General features: G+C 43.3%; 2 protein-coding genes across 5 annotated transcripts; one reads left to right on the top strand and one right to left on the bottom strand.

Moving 5' to 3' along the window:
• Positions 1-82: 82 nt before the first annotated feature.
• Positions 83-5,410, bottom strand: napab (N-ethylmaleimide-sensitive factor attachment protein, alpha b). The gene is made up of 11 exons (XM_041940188.1): positions 5,207-5,410; positions 4,034-4,113; positions 3,819-3,935; positions 3,302-3,348; positions 3,103-3,180; positions 2,892-2,947; positions 2,612-2,696; positions 2,426-2,530; positions 2,273-2,341; positions 1,737-1,787; positions 83-1,287 (listed from the first exon to the last, which is right to left on the bottom strand). The coding sequence occupies exons 1-11, from the start codon at positions 5,302-5,304 to the stop codon at positions 1,186-1,188; spliced, it is 888 nt and encodes a 295-aa protein (XP_041796122.1). The 5' UTR covers positions 5,305-5,410; the 3' UTR covers positions 83-1,185.
• Positions 5,411-7,529: 2,119 nt separating this feature from the next.
• Positions 7,530-20,131, top strand: bicra (BRD4 interacting chromatin remodeling complex associated protein). 4 transcript variants are annotated; one of them, XM_041941124.1, is made up of 14 exons: positions 7,530-7,559; positions 9,596-9,641; positions 9,752-9,797; positions 10,663-12,756; positions 12,945-13,133; positions 14,627-15,253; positions 15,440-15,626; positions 15,716-15,813; positions 15,976-16,110; positions 16,203-16,252; positions 16,344-16,492; positions 16,604-16,698; positions 16,797-16,902; positions 17,002-20,131. In XM_041941124.1, the coding sequence occupies exons 2-14, from the start codon at positions 9,601-9,603 to the stop codon at positions 18,795-18,797; spliced, it is 5,613 nt and encodes a 1,870-aa protein (XP_041797058.1). In that variant the 5' UTR covers positions 7,530-7,559; positions 9,596-9,600; the 3' UTR covers positions 18,798-20,131. The 4 variants fall into 4 exon arrangements, with proteins under 4 accessions (XP_041797058.1, XP_041797057.1, XP_041797056.1 ...); XM_041941123.1 differs by lacking the exon at positions 7,530-7,559 and adding an exon at positions 10,350-10,415 and having other exon boundaries at positions 16,800-16,902; XM_041941122.1 differs by lacking the exon at positions 7,530-7,559 and adding an exon at positions 10,350-10,415.
• The last annotated feature ends 519 nt before the right edge of the window (positions 20,132-20,650 follow it).

Genomic DNA, 20,650 nt, shown 5'->3' with positions numbered 1-20,650 from the left:
CAGCGATGTCAGTACTTGCAGGTGCAGGTCTGTAAATAAGATCAGGTGATCACCTCACACAGCAGAGCAGGCAGGTGGAGGACACGCCCAGGATGCTTTGCGTCTGAGACAGGTTTATTCAAATGCTTGACAGGAAACATCACTGATGTACAAATTATTTAAGACCAGTTGTCTATTGACAACATCATCAGGAGGGTACATGAGCACAGTGTTCAGATCAGTAAAGCTCCTTTTTCATCAATGTATTGCATCTCGTGCAGGCCTTTAAAAAATGCTTGTTTTTTTCCAGCCTGGTTAGTTTTAACAGAAAAAGAACACAAATGACACAAAAAACACTTGAGAAATAACTCCTATACAATGGAAACTGCTGCTCTAGTCTCATCCGTATCAAACCATGCAAATGTTCAGAAAGGTGACAGCTTCTTTCACCTTCTTTTGTGGAATAAAAGCACTTTAAATGGAAATGACAAAAACAATTAGCAAATGAATTTGGTAACGCTTGTAAAAGATTTTTTTTTTTTCATCAAATCTAGCTGTCCACATCCTGAGAACTTCGCAGTATAAGGCAGAGGGGGTATTTGCCATGGACTAACCTCAGAAACTCTTGGCCTCTGCTTGCAGAGGAGTTCTGCAGCGGAGATGAAGTGCTGTTTAATTAGCGGTGCCCTGGTATGACCTACACTACTGCATACTTGAGCACTCAAAAGAACCAAAAACCAATGTGAGGGCTTTAGTTTATATTGGCATTTTGGTCAGTTAAGTTTATTTGAAGCACATTCTGGAAAATAGATTTTGTAGATCAAAATGTTAGTAAACTGGCATCCTCTCATCCATTTTATAACTAGAAACATCAAATAAAACCTTTTCTATAAGTGTGCTGGTATGAGTATTTGGTATTGGTGCCTATAATGAATATCTGAACTAATATTGGGCCAATACCTTTATCATAACAATATACAACCAACTTATTGTGTGTAGAGTGCACTCAGGAAAATAGTGTTCATATCTATAAAGACCATCATTTTTGGAGCATTAATTAAATAGGCAAGAAAAAATACTGGAGATGGTAGGAAACAAACACAGTATCTATGAGGATTGCTGCTAGAATGGAAGTGAGAGGCTCAAGGCAAAAAGAGAGATGCAAGCCAGTTGTCGAGGGCTTGAGGATGATCGGGGGGGGGGAAATCAGCGAAGGTCACTCTCATCTTCCTGTATGGTTTTCTTGATGCGGAGAAGCATGGTGGTGAGCCACTGGTCCAACCGTGAAATGGTGTCGTATTCCTTCACCTGGGAAATGAGTAGTTAATATTACCAAAAATTACCCACAATCCTTTTTTTTTTCTTCTTTTTTTGTTTTAAAGAATAGTAAAGGTTAGGTCATTTGGAGCATTTGGACATTCTGTGTTGCTGATTTTTTTAACATATACTCATGCCTGATGTTGAGATATTAATCTTTCAGGTACAAGAAAGTTCAAACTGAAATGATTCAAATATAGAGAAGGCCACTATGAAGACTCATATTTCGTTATCCCTTTTATTCTTTTACTCGTATCCCAACACTTCAGTCACAGGTAATCGTTTTGTAGTCATACTGTGAGGCACCAAAGCGTATAGATCCATGAACACTGTATCAGTACAGGATTTTTAAACTCACTGCTGCAGAAAAAAAAAAAAGCTCAGAGTCAAGAACCTTGACTACATGCTGTCATTTTGTTGACAGATAATTGTGCACTCACCGAGTCAGTATAGGCATCCACATTCTGTTCTTCACAGGCATCTAGAAGTTTCTGGTTGGATAAAAAAAAAAACATTTTTTCGATAATACTGTACATTAGAAAGGCTGCTCATACACAAAAATACACCCTGTGGCACACAACTGAGGCTATAATACACTGTGTGTATACCTGTTAGCATTGCAAAATGAAACGAGCACTCCTACAGTTCTTAAACACCTGCATGGCTTTATAACTTCAATCAGAATTGTTGGAGCCAGGCTTTAACTGCAGTGAACTGATGATGATGCTGGGGGGTGAAATGCTGAGGAACATTTTGCATGATGCAAATTACAACAACTTTTTTCATGGGGCCTTTTCTGATTTATTTGATAGTGACAGCTGAAGAGAGACAGGAACTGCAGGTATGCAGTGTTTATACTGAAAACAACAAGCCAGTTGTAAAGTTTATGTCTCTATCAGCCTCGCCTCTCGATATCTAGAGGACTTTCAATTAATTTGTTTAAGGATTTCAGAACCACGATAACACCAAAACCTACCTTCAATAGCTTGCACTCTCGAGAGTCTGAAAAGGCCGGGAACATTTCTTCATACTTCTGTACAGCAAGCTAGGTGACGAAAGAATGAACGTCAGGACGATGGCTCGTGTTACACTTGTTGTACATGGACACAGGTTCTGTGTTACGGCTTACTTTTGCATTCAGCATGTCTACACAGAAGTGGCAGAGCGCTGCCTTGAAGAAATGGTCCTTGGCACTGTATTTCAGGAGCGTACTGTCCATTGCGTGGGTTCCAACCTAAAATCAAAAGTACAATTAGTGTGAAGCCGCTGAAGGGACTGATAACAAGACAAAGGGTGCTGGTGAGCATTTCCACACCTGTTCATAGATATCAATCGCTTTTGGGTACTGCTCCAACTGAGCTGCGTAGGTTGCTACTTTCAGAAGGCACTTGTTTGCAGAACTGAAAAGGAAAATCCAGACGTTTATCAGTCCACACGCATTCACAGCATTCAAGGGTCAAAGACCGCCAAGAAACTTAACTGCACAATCATTAAACAAAGATGTAACAAACAGAAAAAACAGAAACACAAAAGCATATAAAACATCTCACCCTAAAGGCAAACATCAGGAAATATTGAGCATTTAAAATATTCACCTGGTGGATTCTTCACCTTTGTAATAATCCGCTGCTTGTTCATAATGAGCAACGGCCTGGAATGGAAATTGGACAAATAAGGTGCAAACAGAGATTTCCCTAATAGTGTTTATGGCTTAAACAAATATTCACTAGAAGACACAATATTAAATTAGAAGCAAGAATGGAAGTAATGCGTAAGTATGTAGGAAACACAGATATTTCATCTGACCTTGTCAATGTCCACCAGTTCAGTCTCATATATTTCAGCGATGCTGATGTGATGTTTGGCTGCGATGATAAAGCGGCCCTAAAACCAAGTAAAGGATGAGAGAAGAGATCAACATGGGGAGTTACATAAGAAATTAGGAGGCTAAACCCAAAAAGGTATTTTCTAAGAAGATTCCCCATTCTTGAGTTCATTAACTCACCATATCAGTGTATATCTCAATCGCTCGGTTTAGGCAGTTTATGGCCTCTGTTGAGAAAAAAAAATTAATATATAATAAACATTAAACATAAAAATGATTGAAATGATATGTAGGCACGTGACATATTCTAAGACCATGTCACTGCAATTCTGTGAACTCATACCAATAAAAGAACAAAGTAAGAATAAACTCAGATTCCAAGATCAACAAAATTAGAAGCAACCAGCTGCAAGAAGTGCAAGGTTCAAAGTGAGAGTCCATTTTACTATATCAGTCATTATTTATTTACACTTTTCTCCAGTGCAAACCATTCATTTGTCCACATTCACATTGTCTAATTGCACAGTGGGACGACCCAAGAATAATGCTGTTAAAGCTCTTCATCTGGAACATGTTAATCACATGAGACAACAGTGGCTTATGTACATGGTCCACTGGAATAGCACCTTGTAAAACAGGCATGACAAAGGGGCTTTAGCAGTCATATATCTCGAGGGCGGTGATGGGTAATTATTACCTTGTGGATCTGCTTTTTTGAAGGCGTTTCCAGCTTCTACGAAGTTAGACGCAGCATCGTGTTTGCTCTGCATCTGAAGGTAAAGGCGAGCGGCTTGGGAGAATGCATTTCCCGCAGCTGAAAAGAAAATGTCTCAAGTTAGGAGAATTAAAGTCAGATGTAAAAAAGGTTAAGTCATTACACTTGTTCATTCAACCTGTAATAATTATTCTTACCACACCAATTTTTGGCCATTTTGTACATGTTGGCTGCCCTCACATACAGGTCACAGGCGTCTTCCATCTTGGAGGAACCCCTGTGTGACAGCATACATTTATTTCAACAAGACCCATGCAGACCATTGCCGGGCGATACTGCAAATATCAAGTGCAGTAATACTATTGAGTTAATACCTATTGATAATGTAGGGAATCTTTACCAATAACTAATCAAATTAGTTACTGAAGTTCTTATTTTACATGTATGAAGAGGTTTGTCTGATGTAATGCACAAGAGTGAAACAGAGTTCATTACATTAAACATCAGTTTGATTGTTATGTATGTGATGTTACATTCATTGGCCATACTGTGCTAAATATACTGATATCAAAATAGTGTTAGTAATAGCAGAATAATAGAGCAGACCTAATGATATGGACACTTGCATCTCCAAGCTTTACCATACTTTGACATTCAGTCCAACTCATATTTTAAATGCTGTGTGTTCTATTGTTTTTATAATGGCTAATTTGATTAAACTTGCAGTCCTTGGGTATGAAGGTAAGTGTCTGATTCCCACTTTAATCATTTAAGATCGGGGCTTATCTCAACTACTATCTTATTATGAAGGATGCAACTCAAATCTGTTCCCCTGTGCTATCGTAAACAAATGCGCCGTACATGTGATTTGCACCTCATGAGTGACCTTACGAAATTTACCCAGTAGATGGCGCTATAGCAGCAACACTTCGGCTATTATTTCGCGTCTTTCCAGCAAGTGAGAATGACTTGAAATGTTACACAACTCATCTTTGATTAGGACCACATCAGCACCTGACATAATAAAACCATCCCCAAACAATTAGCATTGTGTCACCGAGCCTCATTTACTGCTACATAAAGCTCTGTTTTAGACTGAACGTTAATTATTGTCAAATAAATGCTAAGCGGTGATCTGAAGGAAGATAACGCTACATATAACGTTACAGCTAAACTGCAGCGTTGACCACACTCCCACTAACCACAGCAACCTAACGTGAGATACAAGCAACCCAGTGTTGCAGTGATGTTGAGAATTTGCTTTTTTCCTGCTTTCAGATCTGGTGGTAACTGGTCAGCTAGCCACCTTCCGCTTAGTTGGCCTTTAGCTTGACATGTTCAGCTAAACTACAGCTAACGGACATACTCACCCAAACAACGCTCCAAAAAACGACTGCGAAGATTTCATTTTCTTTTCAGCCTCAGCTATTAAAGCCATCGCTTGCTTTTCTTTCCCGCTATTGTCCATTTTCGTGTCACTGCTCTGATTTCGAGGAGGATCGAGGAAATGCGAAAGTCAACAAACTTGCTAACCAGTACTAGCAGCAGCGATTTTGGTTTGCCTTGTCACGTCACCAGCTGCAAAGGAACCATCACCTCTGTCATGTGACACAGGAGTAACGGGGACACCACTGCTGCGTTCAGGTGTTTCTCGTAAGCTCCAACTCTGTCTTCCCGGAGTTAAAATATCCACCGCAATTTATCTCATTCGGCAATAAATCACAAAAAGCAGATCATGTGCCTGTGTTTTGGTGTTGTTAATCGGTTTGGAATCAAATTAGAAGTGGTTCACGAACAGACGTAGTCGTATGCAATTGTTGAAAGTAGTTGCTGTTTAATTCACTGACAGTGATTTACCAGTCAATAACACGCGGCCAAAATTACGATTATAAACACCAATAATTTTCATATATTGTCAGTCAACTTCTCAATTATCAATATTGTATCATTTGTAACTCTTCGCCACAATATTACGGTGACATTGCTGACAACACTAAAGGCATTTCATGTTAAATTAATGGCCCATACAAAATAACTACTGCCTCTTCTGCTCAGCAATCAAATTTTAAAAAGCATTGCACAAATAACACATTGGAAGGAACAACAAAAGTATTCAAATGTGCAATCATCAGACTTATATTATAGTACATTCATCCATTAGTTATGCGTGTTTATCCTTTGGAAGGTTGCGGGATGCTGGACACGATCCCAATTGACAGGTCTCCAGTCAATCACAGGGCTGTCACATTAATCGCCAGTTAATCAAACACTGCATGCCTTCGGACTGTGACAGCAGGATCGAACCAAGAATCTTCCTGCTGTGTGTAATATTGCATGTTATTTAAGATGTCCGATTACGTCTATATATCATGTAATGATTATTTTAGTAAGTCGAGTAAGAGTTATTTTTTTCCATCCAGGATGCCTATTAGCATTTGCTGCAGGATGTTTGGGCCATGAGTACAATGATGTCAACAGCAGTTATGGTTAATGCACAAAATATTTAAAGAAGTCAAACAAAAAAAAAGGTAGAGCAAAGTTTCTGTCGTTTTAGTGAGATTCCTAAAACAGCTTAGACGCCTCAGTCTGCATGAGTGCACACGTCGTCCATGTAAGCAAACCATTTCACTTGATTGTTTCTGAAATCAGGTGAGGGCAACATTTCGCCTGCAGCTTGTTCATGGATCATAAACTCTCTGATACTCGACTTACTGTTCTTGCCTAGTTCATATTCCTTAAATCTAAGGTCTACAATACTGCAGCTGAGCAGAAGTGTGATGCAAAGCGCTTGATGTTTAATGATATTTTGTTACATTAATGTGTTAGTTGTGACAGACAGTGTAATGTAATGTGTTTTTTCTGATGTTCCATGCAGTGAAATTCACATCTTGAAAAAAGTCCTTAAAATGTGATAAAGCTAAATCACGTTTTAGTAATTCAAGCCTGGTCACCGAAAATTAGGTAAACATATTATGTTTCTCTCAGGTGTTGATCAGCAAAGCATTTCCAAAACATGTTGTTCCAGATCACAGCTGGACAACATACATCTGTTCAGGATGTATGTTGTTGTTTTCTGCAAGTTTAACTACAGCCTGGTAGTTCTTGGTTGAATTTAAATGTTGTCTTTAGCTTAACAGTCGTAATGAGTAAAAGACTCAATTTTCCAATGTCCCGAACTTTGTCTGATTGAAAACTCTATTGAGGTTTGACGGAACCACAAAGATTATGCAAGCCCGTCCTCCTCGTACAAGTTTGTCCCCCGTAGCTTCTCAGAAACATTACAGGAGTAGGCTACCCTCTGATGATAAATGTCTTGACATTTTTCTATTGATGAAAGTAGACCTGATTGGTCACCAACCTTTCCAGACATCCAATTCTTAATGTTTTTCATCCAAAAATATTTTTACAGTATTGGCTTTCTACGAGATATACTTGTTGGATTACATTGCACGATCCCAAATGCATTGTCATTTCTGAAAACATAAAGCACCAGACCATCTTCATTAAGGAAAAAATATTTCATTGTGAGACACTTTCTGAGCATGTCGCCCGAAAACTTTAACCTTACAGAAACTTTATGTCAATAAGACACACAGACGAGGCACAGATTTCAATCAGGCAAAACGGAAGTCTCCTGTTTCCTGCCTGTAGCTGGGTCCTGTACAGCAGCCCGTGCGAGGCTGTCCTGGAGACCCCGCGCTGCCTGCACCTCTATCGTCTCGGGTGAGTTTGTTACAATGTAGCAATTTCTCTATTAATCCGAATAACTGTTACAAAGCTGCAATATTCGCGTACTGCAGTGAAGCCGCAAACTGCACAGCTACCGCAATCGAAACGCCACACTGCTGCACAACCCGGCAAACATAGTCATTTTCCACCGAATTCCCAAGCATACCCCCTTCATCCAAGTGTATTCCAACATTAACTCATATTTTGCTTGCAAGGAGAGATAGATAGCTCGCTACGCAATTGCGTTTACAGTTCTAAGCAAACATTACTACCTTGTCTTGGTTGAATCGCGGTGCCGTTGTACAATATGAGTGTTAAAATTGTGTCACTCGGTGGTTTGTTTTGAATGTCAAAGGCTCAGGCTAGCTGTACGTCTGAATATTGTTGATAGCTGGTTGGCTTAGCAGGCTAGCTGGCTAGGCTAACGAAATTCAACCCTGATGCATCGAAATGCTGGAAGTAAGGGTGGAACGGGGTTTGGAATTAAACGTTTTATTAAATTTGAGTGGTATGTAAGTCGCGCAACTGTTGAATGCTGTGTATTGCAACGAATCGACAAAATATGCATGCAAAGATCTTTGAAAACACCAGCTAGCATGTAGCAAGCCGCTTGCAGTGTCTCCATTCATATCCTGCGCACTGGCTCTGTTCTGACCGAGTAATGGCTACGATCCACTGCTTTTTTAGAGCGGCAACTGGGGATACGTTCACCTCACAACTGCAGTTATATATCTGCGTGGAAATTGTGGTAACTTGTGTTTGTGCTGCTGAAAGTCGCATGCACAGTTGTTGAGACTTGTGGCGAATTCAACGATTGCCCGCACTGGAAATCTTTCCAGACAGCGTGAAAACCGCGCGTTTTCAGTTTGTTGCCATCCGCTGTTTCTCGGTGTGTAGAAAACATAGCTGCTGTTTGATCTCTTGACGACCTCGTAACAGCAGAAGGTTTTCCTGTTATTGAGTGAATGTACGAAAACTTGGCGAGTTATAACTGACGGTGGACATGAGTTGATGTGTTAAAATGCAAACTTTTATTTTCATTTTTTATTACAACTGTTAAGTCCAACAACGCTTTATAATTTTCTCTGGTCTTGCTTTATTGCTAAATTCTCATAAGACCCACATCAAACTCCAGAGAAGTATGACAGCAATAAGTGGTGTAGCGTTTTGAGTCATTACTCATAATTTGAATGTGTAAAACAGATTGTGAGATTAAAAAAAAAAAAAAACAAGTCTTCTTGGCATTGATTTTTAGCAAAAAAAATCTGTTGATATAGACTTTTCAAAAGAACTACAGGTTGTTTTATTTTCATATGTTATCTGTGCTGTCTGTGGTGGATAATTAGTAAATAAAGTATTCATTTTATAACAATAGCCGGTTTAAGAATTTGTGTTGCACTTAACCAGCCATGTACCCTTTACTGTCTAAAAGTAATGAAGATCCTTAGTCAAAGGTTAGTTATTTTTTTTTAACATGACTTACTCTTCTGTAATATGATAGATAGATAGATAGATAGATACTTTATTTAAGATTTGGAATGTTTTTTTGTAGTGATGCACGGTTTATTTCCTCTTTAGGACCAGCCATGCTGAAATCTTGCATGAGATAGCTGTGATGAAAGATTCCAACAAATGTTATTTTAATTTTACTATAAAATGATTGTTAATCATGTGTAACCACATGGTGTTACCCCTTGTGAAAAAGGTCGTGCGGTTTTGTAGTTGGTCATCATCGTCATCATCGTCATCATCATCATCATCATCAGATGTAGTTAACTCTGTTTAAATATAACTATAAATTGCACTCAAACCTCACTGTACCACTAAACAACCAAAGCACTCAATATGATGCTAATGTCACACAATGTGATGTTGTCATAATAACAATATAATGGAAATGTAACCGTGTACACATCGTTGAAAATATTATTTTGGGGAAGGGGTAATTTTTTATGTCCCCTTTTTTTCAGAGAATGTATTCATAATGAAACAAATCAATGTACTTCACAACTTTTTTTTGTCTTTAACAGTTGTCATGGATGATGAAGACGGCAGGTGCCTTCTAGATGTAATTTGGTAAGTCATTGCTGATGCAGTGCAAGATCTGTTTTATACTTAACAAATTGTTCAGTCATCTCTTACATCTTTTCTTGGACTGTTGTAAATCACATTGTTTTGTCCTGCAGTGACCCAGAAGCTCTCAATGACTTTCTTCATGGATCTGAGACCCATGTGAGTATGAGAGAAAAAAAGTGAAAGAGGACGCATATGTTAGGCTCGTGATTTGTAGTAATAAAAAATGGGTTTATAATTGATGTGATGAGGAGTCTTGTGCGTGTTGTAGTTGGGGCTTGCATGATTCTTTATTACAGTCACTTTCAGATTACACAATGATGCACTCTGAAACCCATGTCCCTCACTGTTTTCATTTATTATTATTTTTTCTTTTTTTACTGCTTCCTTTGCTTAATTGTTGCCTTTGCTTTTTGATGGCACTATTTATGGCTTCAGCCTTCCTTCCATTTTTATTCAGCTAATTCACAAAATGAGAAATGCTAATACTAACGCTTCCCAACTCTGTGTTATTCCTATCATTTTTACCCTCTGCCGCTTATCTTTTCACCGGTTCTTTACAATCTGCGTTCTATGGACTGTGTTCTGTCCTTTCCTTACCCTCCTCCTCGGTTTGATGGTCTGTATGTTTTTCTGTCCTGGTGGCTTTTGCCTGCTGGTTTGGGTGCCTTTGGTTTCTGTCTGTCCTATCCTGGGTGGGTGTGTCTGTAGTTGGACACTGACGACCTTTTGGATGGTTCGAGTGACCCCTCCAGCTCGTTCTTCTCTACCACTGGGGTGAGTAAAATCCCCCAATCCTTTTCCTTCTGTTTTCTATCCATCTATGTAGCATGCGTCTCCAAATACCCCCTTTCCACTAACATGTCTCCACTCTACAAGCTTTGACTTGCCGCTATGTGACGAAGTTTTTGTGGGGTTTTCATGTCTGCATTTCTGTGTTAACTCAGTTACACTCCTCGACATGACATCTAGCTATCAAAATTCATCCACCACCTGATTTCATGTCTTTCCTCTTTTATTTAAGGGCCATGTTCCAGAGGTCCAGCCTGCAGTCCAACTGTCGGCCAATGAGCCAGCAGGCCTGCCTAGAGTCAGCGTTGACCTGGACTTCCTGGAGGATGAGGACATCTTGGGAGGATCCCCAGGTGGTGAAGGTGGGAGCAATGGCATTGGGACAAATCACGAGCCATGTGACATCCTGCAGCAGAGCTTGGCTGAAGCCAACATCACAGAGCAAAGCCTGCAGGAGGCAGAGGCTGAGCTGGACCTGGCCTCCTTTGGAATTCCAGGCCTTACGCAGGTGGTTCAGACACTGCCTGATGCCAGCCTCTCTGGAGCTGGAGGCACTGCTGTTGGTGTAGGCATAGGTGTTGGTGTTGGGGGAGCAGCAACAATTTTCCCAGGGTCTGCCCCGAGCACCACTGCTACTCCTCCCAATGCTGCAGCTGATATGCTGGGGTCAGTGCTTGCTCAGCAGGGCCTTCAACTCCAACCCCAGGTCATGAACAAGGCCATTAGTGTTCAGCCATTTATGCAGCCTGTGGGTCTGGGAAATGTGACGCTTCAACCCATTTCAAGTCTCCAAGCTCTTCCTAATGGGAGTCAGTCTGGACATTTGGGTATCGGACAGATTCAGGTTGTGGGTCAGCCTACAGTCATGACTATCAATCAGTCTGGGCAGCCAATCCTGGCTAAAGCCATGGGTGGTTACCAGCTGCATCAGTCTGGGCCAGAGGTATCAGGTGCTGGTTCTCAGGCAGGGCTTGGAGGCTCAGGGGGTGGACTTCTTATCCAAGGTAACAAAGCCACATTGGGATCTCCAGCTTTAAATGGACCAGCTGTTTGTGTCAGCAGCACAAACAGCAGCAGTGGTGGTACAATGACTGCTCCTGCTGGGCTTGTGGGCTTTGGCAGTACCCCTCTAAGTTCAGGAATTGGACCCCAGCCGCAAACTCAAGGCCAAATCATGCAGAACGTGATCATCCAGCGCACACCAACACCAATTCAGCCTAAACCCCCTCAGGGGGGAGCCATCCAACCGAAACTCTTCAAACAGCAACAACAGCAGCAGCAGCCACAGCCAGCACCCCAACCCCTGCAAAACGATGCCCACAAGGCTCTAGGGCTGCAGCAACTTCCAGTTTCTACTGCTCAAAATGTAGCCTTCCTGACAGGAAAGCCAGGCTCTAATGTTGTCCTGAGTACTCAAGCCACAACACAAGGCCCTCAGTTTCAACAAACCCTATTCAAACAACAAGCAGCACAACCATCTGGCAAGCCCCTCAGTGTACATGTGTTAAACCAACCAGGCAGCATTGTTATTCCCTCTCAGACAGTTCTGCAAGGTCAGAACCACCAGTTTCTCCTGCCACAGCTACAAGCAGGTGGGCAGATCTTGACCCAGCACCCCGGGGGCCACATCATAACTAGTCAAGGTCCTGGTGGACAGCTCATTGCAAACCAGATTTTAACTGCAAACCAGAACATCAACTTGGGTCAGGTGTTGACTTCACAGGGCCACCCTGGGGCTGCCCACATCCTCTCTGGACCCATTCAGCTCCAGCCTGGCCAGATGGGCACACCCACCCTCTTTCAGATGCCTGTCTCATTGGCACAGAGTCAAAGCCAGACACATACCCATACTGTCTCAGGTCATGCCCAGACAGTCATACAGGGCATGCCAATCCAGAACTCCCTGACCATGCTTAGTCAGGTGGAGGGGCTGAGCCCCGCAGTCAGCCTTCAGCCAGCCCTACAGCCCCAGCCAGGTGGAGTTCCCAGCAGCAGCAGCAGCAGCACAGGAGCAGCAACCATGGCTCAAGGCCAGCCTGGAGAGTGTGTTACTGTACTCGGTAGCTCCACAGACCAGGCTGCCCATCCCACTCAGCAGCACGTACCACAATCCTCTATCCTCGCCATGCAACCGGCTTCCTCTGTGTCCACGGCTACCACAATACCTTCCTCTTCTCCGTCCATGTCTGTGTCCACCTCTTCCTCTGTCACAGCAGTGGGGCTGGTCCCCCCTCAGGCTCAACACAGTCCAGGAAGGTTACTGTTCACCAACCAGGGCTCCAGCATGATCCTGAGCCAGGAGTCTCTGCAGATGTTCCTGCAACAGGTCAGTGTTCCACTTTTTGCATGTTTGCTGTCATTGTGTACAGTTAACATTGTCTTAAAAAAATAAATAACATGCACGGAGTGATATGTTGGTCTGACCTCTTTGGTTTACTATTTTACTCCCCCCTCCCTCCAATCCCCTTCCTCCTTCCCTCCCTCGTTGTGAAATGGTAAATATACTCCAATCAGGAGCAGCACCACCAAACAGAGAATGAGTCAACCCCCTCTGTGGGCGTACCAGCGTCTGTAATCGTCAGCAGCAACAGCATCAATGCTCCGGCCCCCGCTGTCCATGACAGCCAGTTAACTGACTCGTGGGTGGGTCAGAGCCACAGCCCTTCCCCTGGCCCCTCCCACATGACAGCAGTGGTAAAGCAGGTAGAAATGCCCCTTTACGTCAAGCCCCACCCACTTGTTGCTGCTGCTGTCGCCACAATGTTAGGGTATCTTACCTTTCCCCATCACTGCTCTGTACTTCTCTTCTGCATTAGTCATTGCTTCCATGCCTCTCACAGTTGCAACGCAATTCCTAAGCTCAAAAATCACTCATTTGCTTGCAGCTTCTGTCTGTTTCTTACATCGCTTTGTTGTATGTACCTGTAAAGGCATGATCATTCCATTTGTCCATATGCATTGTTTGTCATACACTGTATTATTTTGATATTTAGCTGTATGCACCTCTGTAGGTGCATACAGTGAATGTGGGGCTGGCACATAAGTGCCAGTCCTTTTTTTAACTTCAGCTAGCTTTATTAATTTGGTCTTGTTTTTCATTCTATGGTATGTATTTTGTAACAGACTACCAAAACCATGCTCATGCTTAATAGAGACATTACCAAGGTGCCAATCTTAACTTGTTCACCTCTTTACTAATGCTGTGCTCAACCAAATACTATCACCTCCCTTTACTCAATCAAATTCAATCATCTCACCTTCATCTGCTGCATTACTGACCAATGACTGATCAGTCAACCCACACCTCTTTACCTTGTACCTTTCATTTAGACTCTTATGTGCTTACAGTGCCACTACCCCTTGTAACCCCTAGTCTGAGTAGTGTAATGACCCCCAAATGATAATTACATGCTCCCCTGACCCAATCCCTGAAGTCTTCAGATCACCCTCTACTTCACCATCACAGACCCGCAGATCTTGACTTCTTGCTTTTGTAAACTGTTTTTCTTTTTGGTTTGCCAAATGATCATTGCTCCCTTTTTATGTCTAATCTTCCTCAAACGCTAGAGAACAATCAGTGGGCTTCTACTACTTTTACTTCAGCAACTACTAGATTTTAAAATCTAACACTTTGCTTTTGTATTGTTTGGTGTTGTTTTACCCATGTTTGTGTAATTTTGTGTTGGGGTTGGGCGATAATTCCATATATTGGTATCTTTATTTATAGTGGAACTATGATAATAGTGATCATATGTTATCATTTTACTGTTGCACAAAATAACAGTCTCAAGCAAAGTGTGATAAACCCTGACAAACTAAGTTTTGTCAGGTTTTGTTGAGGTGACATGTGTCTTTTGTCTAATGCAATGTCTAACAGTGGAACACTGTCATTGTATTAAACATAATTGCAAGTATTACATATAATATCTGCATTTGCCATATCATAAAATATATTGATGTCAAAAAGATATTGTAATTATAATTTGATATAGCCTTATCGCCCAGCCCTATTTTGTATCTAGAGTTAAATCTCGACCCTTGTACTAGAATCATATTTACTATATATGGTGTGCATGCAGAACTATCAGTGTGTGTGGTTTTTGTGCTTGACGTCCTGATCTCCTCCTGTGTTGAAATATCTTTTGCATTCCTGAATCGAACAAGCATATCAATATATTATAATTTCACTTCTTCAGGTACCCTCCAGCGGACATAAACAGCCCCTGAAGATCCAGGGCATGTCCCCGTCTCCGGTCTTGACCACTCACACCGCAGCCCCCGCAGTGGCAGACAGCCCCCAACCTTCCCCGTCCCCTCTCACTCTGAGCCAGCAGATCCAGTCACCACACCATCAACAGCAGTCGCATCCTCCCTCTCAGCCTCAGCCACAGTCTCAAACTCCCTCCCGCGCATGCACACCCTCATCTCATCCACCGCTCTTTATTGTCCATAACCAAATAGCAGAGTCCCCCCAACCAGCTTCACAAGGCCAGCCGCAGCAGACACAACCCCAGCAGGCACACATTCAAGTTCAGCTTCAGCCTCAGCCACGGCCGGCCTCTCAGCCTGCCCCTTATCAACAAGACATGCCACCTATGTCACAGTCACCCAAGCCTCCTCCTGCACCACCTATACAGCACCAGTTTACTGCTCCTCCTGTGAGCACTTCTGCCACTGCTATAGTCAAAGCCCAGGTTCCCATTCCGGGTCTGACAGCAGAGCAGCAGCACCACCTGCAATTAATAGGAGTGCAAATTCAGACCCTGTCAGGCATCACCCAGCCCTCACCTCAGCAGAAACAGCTGCTTGATAAGCTGCACCAGGTATTGTCCCAGTTCAATACAAACGTCTGTTATTGTTATTTGTATGTAATGGGTCTTTTGACACTGTTGTAGAAAGTGTGGCTTAAATGCATCATATCAAACTGGTGATTGGTTGCCAATTTATCAGTGTAATGTGTAAAATGTGTAAAAACCAAAAAACCCACACCTGTCCTGATGTATTTTCAGGTCCAGCAGAACATCCTGCTGCAGGCCAAGCAACCTGCTCAGCCTCAGGCCACCAGTCAGTTCAGCTCCCAGCAAGATGTGCCTGTTGATAAAGTGGTGATTGCATCATCAGCCAGCACTGGTACACCTGCTCAGCTTCCCTCAGTGCTGCAGCCGACATCAGTGCTTGTCAAAACTCCTGCTACAGGTAGGACACTTTAAATGATGCAACACAGCAGCACCTGAACACACATTGAAGCATTTCCTTTTTAATGATTTGTTTCCTCTTGTTTTTAGCATCAAGTGACTTACAGGTATTCTCAGGAGCCCAAGGGCAAGCTGGAGCAATGGTGAATCAGACTGTCACTCCTGTCAGCCTTACCCAGCCTGCACAGGTGGGTAACATGACACCAAGGGCATGCTTTGTGGTTATTGTGCATTGTGTGCCAGCTGTTTTCTACATTTTCTCATCACTCAATATTGAATTTTAAAGTGATATTTAAAATGCTCCTTTCATGTATCTTGTCAGTGTCTGACCTTCCTGATTTTCCCCACAGGTTCAGCCAAAGCCAGGGGTGATCAGCTCAGTTGGAGGGATGACACTGGGGAAAGGTGGGATGCAGATACAGGTGTTAGGAGCTAGTCTGACTCAAATGCCTGCTCCACAGCCCCCAGCTCCAGTACAAACTCAGGTAAAGGAGTGTCACTGCATGTTTGAGGTCCTAAAAAATTGCCTCTAATATTTAAGCTCCAGTCTGAAGGTCATTGTTTGTTCACATTACAGACAACAACAATGAAGATGCCTTTCAGTGCAGAGCCCAGCAAAGAAGCCAGGTGTGTGTGGCATGCATTTTAATTATTTGATTCAAATGCCTCATACTGCCATGTTTTAAGAAAAGTATTTTTTGTACATCCCCCACTGCAGGATGCTAGAACAGCTGAGGAAACAGCAGGGTTCAGTGCTTCACCCAAACTACAGTGCTCCTTTCCTCTCTTTTGAGGACACACTGCACAGATTGCTGCCTTACCATCTCTACCAGGGAACTGCCAACTCTTCTCAAGACTATCAAAGAGGTAGCTAAGTCCATAATCTCATAACCTCCAGTTAATTGCAATTACAGATTACAGTTGACCTTATCCCAGATTTCACAATCCTTACAATCATCTTGGTTTTATTGTGCACAGTGGATGATGAATTTGAGAGGGTCTCCTGCCAGCTGCTGAAAAGGACCCAGGCCATGCTGGATAAATATCGGTACCTGCTCTTTGCTGAATCAAAAGTAAGTTTATAAATCAACACTCTCACCATATACCTTTTTGTTGTCCTCCTAGTCTTGAATTGATATTGAACTGATGGATTTTGGTGTTTGAACCTGAGCAGAGACTGGGTCCCTCGGCAGAGATGGTAATGATTGACCGGATGTTCATTCAGGAGGAAAAGATTGCATTGAGTCAGGACAGGATTTTGGCCAAGGACAGACCAGGTAACCCACCACTGTCTGTAGTCATGCATGGTTTTGTGGCTGTCTTGAAATAAATGACATGTGTGCTAATGGTCAGTGATTCTGTTTATTTTGTTGCAGAGGAGTTTGTGGCAAATGCGCGAATGTTGGAGAGTGTAGTTTCATCCCAACAGAAACCATCTTCTGATGAGCCCACCTCAGTGAGTGGAGGTGTAGCTGCTGCTGTCCCTGCTCCAGCACCTGCAGCTCCTGCCCCAGCACTTCTTCCAAACATCTCCCCAAAACCTCCTCCGGGACCCAATCCAGCTCCAGCTCCAGCTCCAGCTCCAGCTCCAGCTCCAGCTCCAACACCTTCTTCCACCGCTTCTGCCACCCCTTTCCACCCTACCAAACTAGTAATAAAGCAGGGTGGAGGTGGAGCCTCTGTGTCCTGGTCCAGCAGCTGTCCCCCTCCTCCAGCTGCCGCAAGCAGGCTGGTGGCTGAACCCACCAGCCAGAGCACCTCCTCCAGTCGCGCTCTTGCAGCATCATCCTCTTTCTCCTCTTCATCCTTCAACTCTCAAGCGACTGATGATGACGACGCTCTCCCACAGAGAACCAGCAAACCGCCTATCAAGACCTACGAGGCTCGCAGGAGAATTGGCTTGAAGCTTAAGATCAAGCAAGATCAGACGGGGTTCAGTAAGGTAGTCCACAACACTGCCTTAGATCCAGTGCACACACCTCAACCTCAGCAGAGCAGCCAGTCCATATCCCAGCCTCAGTTTGAAGCTGCTGTCCCACACCCAAAGTCCCACCCTTTATCAAGTCCTCCTACGACAGTCATCAGAACTCAGTCCCCCGTATGTACTGCTTCTTCTGCCTCATCGGTCACCATAGCAACCACTCAGTGTAATCCGCCACTGAGAGGCAATGTTCCTCCCAATGCAGCTCCAGCTTCCTCTACCTCTTCCTCTCATAGTTGGTCGTTGTCCACCTCCTCCTCCACCCAAATGAATGGGACGTTGGATCACCACGACATGGGTGGGGTCAAACACAATTCTGCCTCCACTGCCACTCCCTCACAGACAACATGCCGTCTCCCCCTTCGGAAAACCTACCGGGAAAACATTAGTCCCCGGGTCAGACCTGGTGTCCCAGGGGGAGGAGATGAGAGTTTGTCCTACCCCAGACCCACGGTGTCACCCCCAAGGCACGAGGCCTCATCTCCTCCCTCAGAGCGGACAGTGATAGCAAGTGTGAAGGTGGAGAAAAGAGACAGGGAGGCTTTGCATACTCATACAGAGTCAAGCCACGAAACAGCCCGTTTAGGGAGTGCAATGCAGGGGCTAGATGAAATGGATGAGGTGTTTAACCGTGGTATCAAAACCACACAACACCATCATCTTCCACAGCTCCTGGACAGGGAAGCGGCAAAGGACAGGGGAGAGGAGCACACAGACCAAGAGACAGATGTAAGTAAATACAAACGAGCGAGTGGAAAAAATAGACATAGGGCAGGTGGGACATTCAGAATGGACCAGCATGCCCCTGGGCCTCCATCTCCAGAGACATCCTTCACACGAGACTCTTTGCTTCCTGCCAAACGCTGCAAGTCGGACTCCCCAGACATGGATAATGCCAGCTTCTCCAGCGGCAGCCCTCCGGACGACTCTCTGAATGAGCACCTGCAGTCTGCCATCGACAGCATCCTAAACCTGCAGCAGGAGCCCTCTGCCCGCGGGCACCACATTAAAGGGGGCAATAGCAGGTCCCATCAACACCAAAGCCAGCGCCCAGGGGGCTCGGCAGCCTCCCACAGACCCTCAGTCCCACCTTCCTCCTCTGCTTCCTCGTCCTCCTCCTTGGCCCAGCACCCTCAGGTCGGTGGCCGTGGCCACAATGGCAGCCTGGTGCCCCACACTCAAAGCAGATAACAGCCCCTCAGCCCCAGGCCGGACTGACACTGGGAACTAAGACAGACTTGGAGGCAGGGGCAGGGCGGCACTGTGAAAACAGTATCACTGTACTACTCTGCCAAGCTGTGTTGGCTTTGTTTGTCCATTTGAATTGTCCAGACATTTCTCATTTGTGTCATGTCAGTTACAGCCTGAGGTAGACCTGTGGTGGAATACATGTGAGTGTGGTCAAAGGTAAAATCTTTTAGAACTGCAGACTGGAAGATGCCTGTCATTTTGTGTGTCAGCCAAGCTCAAATAACAAGATGAAATTGTCAGAGGTTGTTGTTCTCCATTTCTTTCTACTTCACTTTTGATCTTTTTCTGATTCGGTATTCATACATTCCTTTCATGTGGCCTGAACACCAGTCTTTATTCATAGCAGTTAATCTCTTGGTTTGAACGGTGTCCCAATGAGCATCTGACAGCTCATTGAAGTAGTTCAGAAGTCATCAACTTTCTGTAACCTGGCTACCTACAGCTGAGAGACAGAAGAGTACACAACTAGATTCATACACTAAAACTTCATAATACATATAGCATTTTACTTTACCAACCAAATGTAGTTTGTTATGACAAAGATACTGCTGCCCTACAGACCCAAACAGCACATGCTGAAATGATACAGTACACCTCCATTTCAGGAATGCATTTCTTTAGGCAGTAAATGAGTTGAAGTCTCAGTTACACTTCCCACAAGACAACTGCCCCTTGTCTGTGATTGTCAAAATCAATTAGCTTCATCCTCCACCAAGCCTGCATTTCATATTACAAGCATTCTACAGCAAAACATGTTGAGAAAATCATTTTGAAAAATTATGAAGTTCTTTTCCTTACAACTGTTCTTGCAAACTGTAATGGTCATGAAATGTAAGAAAATTCTGTTATTTTTCTGCTTCTAATGTCAGATGATTTTCCAGGTTCTTCTTCTTAGACCACACCTCCACACACACCTGCCCCCTGTTGGTAATGATGCCAGGTTAGGACTGTATGCATTTCAGTCAGCAGGGGGCAGGATAGTTTTAACTGTTGATTTTTTTGTGTTCTCCGTCTGTTTGTTTCATCATTCTGCCACTTTATCCCTGCCTCCCATGTGTGTTTTTTTGTGTTTTTAAGCCTCGTGGACAATTCAAACACAAACACAGCACAAGCATTGAAATAGAAAAAAGGAACAATAATAATGTACAAAAAGACCGTAAGAGAATTTGAAGTATAGTATTACAGATTAATTTTGTATTGTATTTATTGTGTATAATGACACTTTTTAAAAAGAAATGTACATTTAGTAAAACTGTAAATTAAACCTTGCTTCTTTTATGAACCATTGCAGGTCCTCTAATCATTTGTCCAGCAGTTTAGACAGTGATTCCTGATCATCAGGGTACACTCCATTGGATAACTAATAATGACTAAGGAGTACTATTTGATAGTTAGGAGGGGATGGTGGTAATGGTGGCAGCGGTGGGGTGTGTTCCCTGTCAGACCACCAGTAGGTGGTGCATGGAAGTGGAAAAGAAAAGCTGGTTTGTATGCTTCATTGCCTGGAGAGTTTGGGAGGAGCAAGAGTATTTAGACTGATGAAGGGAAAATCTGTCACATCTGTAGACCTATGACATGTTACAGTAGGGTGAGTAGAAAAAAGAAACAATTGAAAAGTATTGAGGGGTTAGAGGCCACAGCTGGAAGGGTGCAGCATGAGGTTGTGTTTGTCATTCGAAATATGCATAAAGAGACTGTGAAGTTATGTCATGCAAAAAAAAAAAAAAAAGACTCCACCCAAATTATTTATTCACAACCCCCCTGCTCCAGGTCCACGCCCTCTGACCACAACG

This window comes from Chelmon rostratus, chromosome 7 (assembly GCF_017976325.1).
Source record: "Chelmon rostratus isolate fCheRos1 chromosome 7, fCheRos1.pri, whole genome shotgun sequence".
NCBI classification, from domain to species: domain Eukaryota; kingdom Metazoa; phylum Chordata; class Actinopteri; order Chaetodontiformes; family Chaetodontidae; genus Chelmon; species Chelmon rostratus.
Note: the sequence above shows the minus strand (reverse complement) of the source record. Positions and strands in the feature narration are given on the sequence as shown.